This window comes from Terrapene carolina, unplaced genomic scaffold, assembly GCF_002925995.2.
Source record: "Terrapene carolina triunguis isolate 2854851 unplaced genomic scaffold, T_m_triunguis-2.0 Scaffold199, whole genome shotgun sequence".
Taxonomy (NCBI): Eukaryota; Metazoa; Chordata; order Testudines; family Emydidae; genus Terrapene; species Terrapene triunguis.
The window spans coordinates 616,325-625,814 of record NW_020664550.1 but is presented as its reverse complement, the minus strand read 5'-3'; the positions used below and the strand labels follow the sequence as shown (position 1 = coordinate 625,814).

Genomic DNA, 9,490 nt, shown 5'->3' with positions numbered 1-9,490 from the left:
GACCCGTAACCATTTGGAAAACGGCTAGTCTTCCAAGCGAGGTAGTGGTGTCCTGCAAATCCGCTCTTGTCTGTCGAAGAGCCCCTGTGATGTACTTGGCCTCCAAGGCACAGGGACGGGGACTCTGTTCCCTACAGGCTCCATCTCCGCTGTGGGGAGTCTGGGCTTTTAAGGAAATCAGGCTCCTTGCTGCTAAAGTCCTCTTCAATAAATCAACAGGCTGATTGAATTGAACATCCTTTTCATTTTTATGAATCTTCAATTAGTCTCCATTGATTTCCGGGGGCTCCCGGCGCGCATCTTTTTTGAGCGTATCGGATACACAAATAAAAATGATTTTTGATTCTCCGTTACAGCTGTTGCTGTCCGATGACATTGACTCAGATGCTGTAATCTCTTAAAACCTTTTAATCAGATCATTTATCGCAGCTTGGGCGTCTGGGGGCTTGGAACCCTTCCTCCCCTCTCCGAAAGCACATTTGATTTTATTTTTTTCAGTGAAAAAATAAATGAATTGGTAAATTGCAAGTAAAAGGTTACAAGTGAAAGGCCAGGTGGGGGAATGTTCCCAGCTGGGAAGCTAGGAGGCGACTAAGTAATGGAGGCTCCAGACCAGTGGTTCTCAAACTTTTGTACTGGTGACCCCTTTTACCTCTGCGCCCCCCCCTTATAAATTTAAAAACACTTTTTAATATATTTAACACCATTATAAATGGTGGAGGCAAAGCGGGGCTTGGGGTGGAGGCTGACAGCCTCCATATAATAACCTCGTGACCCCCTGAGGGGTCCTGACTCCCAGTTTGAGAACCCCTGCTCCAGACCCATTTAGAAAGAGCTTCTGTAGCAAGGTGGCTGGAAAGGGTGTGATCCCTCAGAACCATGGGGGAGATGCAGACCTTTCAGCAGGTTCTCCTCTGTTTTTATGAGCCTGATTCCGCCACCTTTCTTCCCACTGGTGTAGCATCTTACCATGTGAGCAACCCCGGTGAAATCATTGGGCTGGGAGCACTGTCACAATAAAGCACTACTCAACACATGGGAGGGTATTGGAACCAGGCCTCTATGCTGAGGATAGCTCATTAAAGCCAGCTCTTTCTCCTCTCATGGCAGAGTTACAAATGTAAATGAGCTGGGGCATTTTCCCGTTCTGTGAGATTCCCTTCTTTGACTTACAGCGGCAGTTACACCGACTGGAGATCTGCCATGTTTGGGGCCGCCAGCCTTGGAGGTGAGCTGGGAGTGGGTGAGGGCACATGTACCTAGCGCTGAGATTCACTTGCCATTTGCTTGGGATGGTTTAGTGGCTTGAGCACAGACCTGAGATCCAGGCTCTTTAGGGCTCTAATTCCAGCCCTGCCGCTGAAAGTCAGTGTGCGACCTGGGGCAAATTGCCTCCCTGCTCTGTGCCTCAGTCCCCCTCCCGTCCCGCCGCTCTCTAAAAGGGGAAGTGCTTACCCTCGGGGTTGTCGGGAGACTTAGTTCATGTGAGTAAAGTACGTTCAGGATGGAAAGTGCTGATGAGGGCTGAATGGTGTCATGGAGTTGGCTGGTCCAAAGGAGGTGAATGCTCCTGGGGGCTAGTAGTTGGGAGGGTCTAGCTTTCCTGTCTCTTACAGTTAGGTGCCGGCTGCCGATGGGGCAGGACCTTGGTGAATTGCTGAGAGGTCCCTTCTGCGTGTAAGACGTGAGACCCAGTAAGATATTCGGCCTGTTGCAGGGCAGGCTACTCTGGGTAATGGAGTTCTGCAGGTTGCAGAGTCTCACTTTGTTCCTATGTGTACAATTCCTCTATAAGGTTTTCCCACTGAAGAGCACATGCAAAGCATCCCATTGGATGTCAGTTTTCATCTGCCTCATTGGTCCAGATGTCTGGTCTCCCCAGGTGTCCTCACCAAGGGCCGGGGGGGCCCTGCGGTAGATGTAGCTGGAGCAGGTGCCGCCACAGGCTGAGCCCTCACCACGTGTTCAGTGCAGGACAGAGAGAGATGTGGCTCTGGCCTTGGAGCACTTGTGATGTTAAAGGACACAGAATGCTGCCTAGACTGAACTGAATAGACCAGAGCAGGAGGGGCGGTGGGTGCAGAACCCAGCGGTCTCCTTACTCCTCTCTGGGAGGTGGATCGGCACTGCGGGCCCTGGGGAAGAGGTGCCTTTAGAGCACGTGTGCGTACGGGTGGGGACTGCAGGCCTGACCTTGTCCCTTAGGGGCCCGGAGAAGGCAGCATGTGAACACACCCACCTTCCTACCTCCAGCTTTATTTTTGAATCTCTACTGCCACCTTGCGGAGTGTCTATTTTACTAACAATTCAGCTTCAGGGAAACTATTGACAACCCCCCTCATTAAACTGTACCATTGCTGCCAGTGTGTGAAAGGGGGGACCCTTGAGGTCTGTCAGACAGAGGTTCACTTTGCCCAGGATAAGCTTTATCACTGTGTTTGGAATTTGACTTCCTGTGTCTATTCCTGCTCCAAGGGGCAAGTTGCTCCGTAGCATGATGCTATCTCACTCCTTGACAGAACAAGGAGCAATGGTCTCAAGTTGCAGTGGGGGAGGTCTAGGTTGGATATTAGGAAACACTGTTTCACGAGGAGGGTGGTGAAGCACTGGAATGGGTTACCTAGGGAGGTGGTGGAATCTCCATCCTTAGAGGTTTTTAAGGCCTGGCTTGACAAAGCCCTGGCTGGGATGATTTAGTTGGGGTTGGCCCTGCTTTGAGCAGGGGATTGACTAGATGACCTGAGGTCTCTTCCAACCCTAATCTTCTATGATTTCTGATTTCCTTCTCACAGGGTTGGGCATATGTTAAGGGCTGTTATAAAGAGGACAGTGATCAGTTGTTCTCTATGTCCACTGAAGGTAGGACAAGCAGTAATTAATGCTTAATCTGCAGCAAGGCTGATTTAGGTTGGTTATTAGGAAAAACTTGCTAACTTTCTAGTTAAGCTCTGGAACACGCTTCCAAGGGAGGTTGTGGCAGTTCCATCATGGGAGGATTTTAACAACAAGATTAGACACACACCTGTCAGGGATGGTCTAACTTTACTTGGTCCTGCCTCAGTGCAGGGGGCTGCACTTGGTGACTTCTCAAGGCCCCTTCCAGCCCTAAAGATCTATAATTTCATGGTTTTTTTCCCCTCATTGCTTTTTGATGAAAGGTTTACAATTGTTTCTGATCAGTAGAAGGAATTGAGCATCTGGTTCAGATTTGAAGCAGGATGCAGCATTGTAATGGGGGGGAGGGGTTGGTAAATTTTGCACTTTGTGGAAAAACCACAAGAAAAGCTTTAAAGGTGAAAAAGCAGAGCGTGACCGCAAAGATACAGGAAACTTGGACCTAGTCCTTAACTTCCCCAGAGCATGGAGGGAACTGGATCCATCCTCTGAAACATCAGCACTGGATGATTTAGTTGGGGATTGGTCCATCTTTGAGCAGGGGGTTGGACTAGATGACCTCCTGAGGTCCCTTCCATTCCTGATATTCTATGATCCAAACATGGGTGGGTTGTTAACAGTTCTATTGTAATGTTCAGAAGCTCTGAACAGGGTCAAAGGCTCGCTGTGCTTGGCACTGCACGGTGTCAGATGAGGTCTGTGCCCTGAGGAGCTTACAATCTAATTGTAACTTTGCAAAAGTTTGAGGGATTTTAGACCTGAAGTTGTAGTTTGGGGCTACCTCTGATTGAAGGGGGCATTTGTTCCTCTTCTGGGTCTGGCTAGGGAGAGTTGTGCTTTCAAAAGAAAAGGGAATTGTAGCAGGACCTGAAAATAGGCTGTTTTTTTTGCTGTTACAAAAAAATTTAATTGCTTCCTTCCTCTCTCTCTCTCTCTCTCACATCAGCACCCTCAGTTCAAATCCACAAAGCCATATGTGAAAGTCAAGGTAGTGTAGATAAGTCCGAGGACACTAAACGCACTTGGTTTTGAACGCTCTGACTTTAAATGCGAGGGTTTTGGTCGCTCTTCTGAGCTATGGGCTCGGCTCACATGGTCACCACTGGAATTTCCAGGCCTGAGTGTCTTTCATTGGAACAGTCAGGCCCCTGTTCATTGAACATGTTTGGTGTTCAGGTTCAGCTCAGGTAGTCTGTTCATTGGTGTTTTTGGAAGCAGGATACAGGAAGCCATTGTGCATGAATTGGGCTCTTTGACAAGTGTGTGGTGGTTATGGGGAGCCCACAAGACAGTGAAAGGAAAGCTGATCCAGTGGTTAAAGCACAAGACTGGGCGTCAGATCTGGCATTTACATATTGGTAGTGGCCGATTTACAATGGCATGCAATACACTAAGGGTTTCCTCTGGTGCTCTGTAAGGCTCTCTGTGTGGCTTGGAAATACACTTTTGTTTTTACAGTGCCTGCGTTAGCAACTAAACAGGTGCTCTGTCCCTGGAAGTTAAATGCAGGAGCAGCAGTCTGCAAACATGAAGTGGGTGTTCTAAATAGTCATGTGAATGAGCAGGAAACACTGTATTCTGGTTGTGTTAATATCACTATGCCTTCGGGCAGGGCTGCATGAGAAGATTGCTGGGTACTGCAGTGGGAATTTCCCTTCAGACTTTTTACTGGTAGAAGCATCTTCCTTATGTTAACTGCTGCTCACTTATACACACTCTGTGCAAAGTCACGAGAACAGAAACAAACTGCAAACTTTTTTTTCATGGGTAGCAGTCCAAATACCCCAGGTACACAGACCAAGATCTTTGTCTGCTTTGAATGAATAACATGGAGCAGCCCATCCAGTGTGTACCATGCATATTTGGTTTCAGAAGTGTAGTGAATTTAAACCTGGCTCCCAAAATCAGTTCGGGGGCTTTAGTTGAACTTGATAGGACGTGCAGATCTGTATTAAGTGATGTCACTGGGTGAGGAAAAATAAAAACGTGATTTGCAGTGGGGCAAATACAATGCTCCCCAATGTTTGTAGCAACTAACAGGACAATGTTCTTCAGGGTGCAATTTTGATGGAAAGCATAATTTTAAGACCTCAATTTCTATTGAGTCCTATAGTGACAGTACATCACATATTCTTTGTAGTGTTGTTTTTATTCCAGCATCATCCAGAGAGAGCCCCCTTATGCAAGGCACTGTACTTGCATGTAGTGAGAGAGCATCTGTGCCTCAGAGGTTACAAAGGAAATATTACTCCCAGTTTACAGATAGGAACCTGAGGCACAGAGAGACTAAAGTGATTTGCCTTAAGTCACAGCGAATTTGTCAGTGTCAGAGCTAGGAACAAAACCCAGATCTTCTGAGTCCCTGTCCACAGGACTAATCCTCCTGTGTGTGTTTGTATGGAATACAGACCTCAACATTTCTATTTCTCTCCTAAAGGCAAGGAATATCCTTAGGGTGGGGTGAGGGTTGATTTTTTTTCTCCCCCTCCCCCATTTTCATTGATTCTGATGGGATAATAATTAGAATTGTTAAGGACAGGGAGCAGAAGTTGTACCAGGCTGGTGTAACTTTTCATGATAATTTTACGTGTGCGAGTGTGAGAGAGAATATACTGCACTGCACTGGAGATGAACTTCCGTTCAATGGCTTGACAGGCAGGTCATGGTTTGGTCCCTTTTTTTTGCTTTTACTGTAAATCCATCCAAGCAGGAAACAATGATTTGCGTTGATGTGCGTCAGCTCAGTGAAAAGGGATCCTGTGTCGATGCTCGCAACGTGTTCAAACGACAAGGGAGAAACTGGGCAGTGTCCCTTTAAGAGAAAAAGAAAGCAGGAAGTCTGAGCAGAAAGAAAGTCTCAGCCTGGACTTCGTTCCATCCCTGCCTGTGTGGGGTCCCTGTGGCTGCTTTCAAGCCCACACCATGGCTCCCAACCTGGGCACTTAAGGGTTTTCACTGCATACATTGCTTCTGAGCCAGCTGCTGTCTTCAGGTGAGTGGGAATCTCCTTTCACGTTTGTACAGTCTGTCTTGCAGATGTAAAGAGCCAGGTAAATGCTACGGAATGTTCCTCTCTTGGAGTCTACACTGGCTTTGTTGCACTGCATTATGCTTAGGGTGGTGTATGGAAACCCCTGATGTGCAACCAGGATTACAGGTAGTGCCAGGGTGTGTGTGTGTGTGTGTGTGTGTAGTATGGTATTCTATTGTAACAACAATACTGAAATGCATTATCCTCACATGCATGTGATAATGTGAGACCAGAACAGTGAGAGAAAGATGGATCATGTGCTGATGACAGCTGCGAAAGGAAGCATTGGGGCGGGGGGGATGAGAGGGAGACTAGAGGTGATCTCCCCGTGATCAATACATGTTCTATGCTGGAATAGAGCAGTACTGGCTTTCTTGTTCGGGGGGGAAATTTGTTGTGGTTAAATCATCTGGCATGACCTGATAGACCTTGTGAATCTTGGCAAGAATATCAGCAGGCTCACTAGCTCTTTTTTAGCAACTTGTACCTTGAAAACATTTCTGTATCGATCTGAGGATTCGCCGAGACATTTTCTTTTCTGGGTGCTGATCTAAGGGAGCCTAGATCAGGGGACGCACCAGACTTATGTGCCAGCTCCCATGAGTGAGGGACAGGATTTGTGTCCTTTGTGGCGAGCCATGTTTTTTAAAAAAGTGGGTTTAGTTTGAATAAGGTCCCTATCTCCGATCTTGCGTTTTGTGATCTATTTTTGCCTGGGATTTTAGAGCACACGCAAGGAGAGCGCAGGGCAGGGGGTGCTGGACTGCAGGTGTCCTCCAGGCAGCTCTGCAAGCTCACTTTACCATGGGCTTGTAACATTTTTGCTACTCAGGCTCTGGACCTCTCCTAAACACAGAGCTGGAAGGTGTGATTTCCAGCTTGGAGGAGCAGGCCCTGCACATGAATTGGCTAATCACTTACTATGGCTATTCCAAGGAGGGCGGGGATGCATCAAGCACTTTGCGAATGATGTGCGTACAGCTTTGCCACTGAAGGGGGTGAAGGGCAGCTGCCAGGAAGACGACAGCACTGTGTGATGGATGGGGTGTTTGGGGGTGGGAGGAAGCGAGTTTGGCTCATCACAGGAGTACAGACACCTCTGCAGTGGAACATGGCAGCCGTTTGTCACCAATCAATTCTGCACAATGGCTTTCACCTATGGGGAGAGTTATCTGATGAGTAGGGTTGGATGGGTATCCCGCTGAAGCCCTGAGGGCTGCTTGTAAGAAGCATGATGTGCCCCATTTGCTTCCCATTCCCCAGTGGGGTGTTCATAGTGAGTTGTCCAGCCCCGAATATGCCTCAACTGGCATTCTCCTGTGAGGGGACAGCGTCAAAGGCCAACAGAAGCGTGTGCTTGTGCACTCTTCCCTAGAACAATTGCAGATGGGCACAGGTGACAGAACTGCAGGCGTATGAACTTCAGGAGTGTTTGGACATAGAATTTTGGTTCAGCTCTTTGTCGTGACGGGGTCAAGTGCAAAACTTGGATCTGGATCCCAATTTGGATGCTGAGCTGTCTCCCAGTGTGTCCCCTCTGCCCAAGTGCAATCTCACACACCACTCAAGTCTGGGAAGTCCCACTGTGGAGTTTGGCACAAGCCCATTTCTAATGACCACATGAGCTTGAAGGTTCATTGTACTGAGATGCTGCTGCTGGTAAGTGAGATTTGAATGCTGAGCAGAGACTGCTCTGAGTCTGGGAATTTTTTTGCTCTCGGGGCAGGAAGCTGAGTGCTTCCTCTTTAACCAGTGGCTGCGAAGCTGGTGTTGCAATCCTATAGGTTTCTGTTCTTGCAGCTGGGAGGTGCCTCTCTTACCTTGCAGCCCTCAATGCTTAGTATTTTTCTTGCATCAATCAGTGTTTCTTTACCAGCCTGAGTGGCTTCTGACTGGGTTTCCCTGCACAAGGTTCACAGCTCTGTCCTTACCCCATCTTCTCCCATCCTTTCTGAGCTCTGCTTTCATGTTTGCAGAGGGAAGTTGGTGGCCCCTTTTTAAGGGAGACAGAAGAACTCCACTTTAGCAAGAAACAGCAGAAGAGTTGGAGATGGGGGAGGGGCAGTGGACACATGTAGGAGAATGGGGTGGGTGAGTAACCCCTGAATAATGATGCTGTTAGAGACAGATTGTTCCTGGTTATGCTGATTGGTATTGTCTGTGCACCACTGACCTCTGCTGGACAGAATCAGAACTCAGCCGTGTGTCAACTCTCATCTCTTCTGCTGGCGTCTGATGGAGATTCTCTGACAGCTGCAGTGGCAGCGGACTGGGCTTTAGCCCATAGGGATCAGACTTCTTAGACAAGCCGCTGCTGTGAGGCTGTGTTGGTTCAGTGACACCCGTGCAGTAGTAGGTGTGGCTGGCTGTGTTACAATCAGCTTCTTATGGAAACGGACGGGATCTGAACCCTCCAAGCGGTGAGGAGGTTCATCTCCTTGTCCAGGCTGTGTGTGGCTTGGTCCCACATCTCATTTTGGGCAGCAGGAGAAGTGGAATGAGCGTTAAAACAGCAGGGAGGCATGTGAAAGCACACTGGGGCTGGTATGACTTTACTGTCTGCCGGGGTTGTCCATGCGTGTAAACGGCTCTTTTCCTCACAGACTTGTCTTCTCCCCGCTGCCTCACAGCTCAGAGTTGAGCTGGCCTCATGCTGAAAATGCAGAGCACGCCCAACTACCTCTGGAACATGGACGATGTGCTGGGCCAAGGGGCTACAGCCAGCGTGTACAAAGCCCGCAGTAAGGTGAGTGAGGGGCAGGAGGAGAGCACAGGATGGGATGCCCTGGGGGTGGGAAGCCTGAGTTGATTCGGTTGCAGCGCGCACATGCTTCTCTCGGGTGCAGAGTTTACTGGCAGTACATGGACCCACGTAGGCTCCTAATTCGATTTCCCTCCAGTCTGTCCAACCCAGCTCTCACACGCACCCCAGTGACGTGTGGCCAACCCCCCTCTCAACAACCAACCCTACTCTGATCTTCCAGCTGCCAAGACCTCCCAATTTGTTACATGCTTCCAAACCCTCCCACAAATTCCCAAGTGATGTGCACCCCAACGCAGCTCCCCGTAGCACCCCCCCCACCACACCGGAGCTACCAACCCTTCCCATGCACTCTCTTGCAACCTGCTCTCAACCGCCAATCCCCTGGCATGCCCTTCTCATCTCAACTATGTGTAAATTAGTCCTGGGTGGGTAGTTTCTATCACTATCACTCCATGCCCTGTTGGTGCCCTGCAGCCATTGCCTCATGCTGCGCAGCCCAGTGAGCAAAGCCAGGGTTGATTTTGTATCCGTACAGTTGATCATCATTTTACAGACCCTGCACTGCTCTCTTCCTCGAGCAAAGACAGCGGGCTGCAAAATCATCCAAGGCACTTTCTTGTTATAACCTGATCCAGGCCAGTTTTCATTCTGAGGCTGACTTAGGCCATGGTTTTCAAGGGGTCGTTTAGACTAAGGATATGGTTGGGTTTTTCAAGATGCCTTGGCTTATCTGTGTTCCCATTCTATGCCCATGGTAAAACTCCCTGTGACCTTGGGGGAAGGGAGGCAAATGCCGAACG

At 48.9% G+C, this 9,490-nt stretch overlaps 1 protein-coding gene across 2 annotated transcripts in view; it reads left to right on the top strand.

Moving 5' to 3' along the window:
• The first annotated feature begins 5,768 nt into the window (after positions 1 to 5,768).
• Positions 5,769 to 9,490, top strand: part of LOC112118394 (inhibitor of nuclear factor kappa-B kinase subunit epsilon) — a 33,941-nt gene continuing 30,219 nt past the window's right edge. For both annotated transcript variants that reach the window (XM_026655259.1, XM_026655260.1), the window contains exons 1-2: positions 5,769 to 5,887; positions 8,530 to 8,672. In XM_026655259.1, the coding sequence (XP_026511044.1) occupies positions 8,577 to 8,672 (96 nt within the window). In that variant the 5' untranslated portion in view covers positions 5,769 to 5,887; positions 8,530 to 8,576. The remainder of the gene's footprint in view (positions 5,888 to 8,529; positions 8,673 to 9,490) is intronic.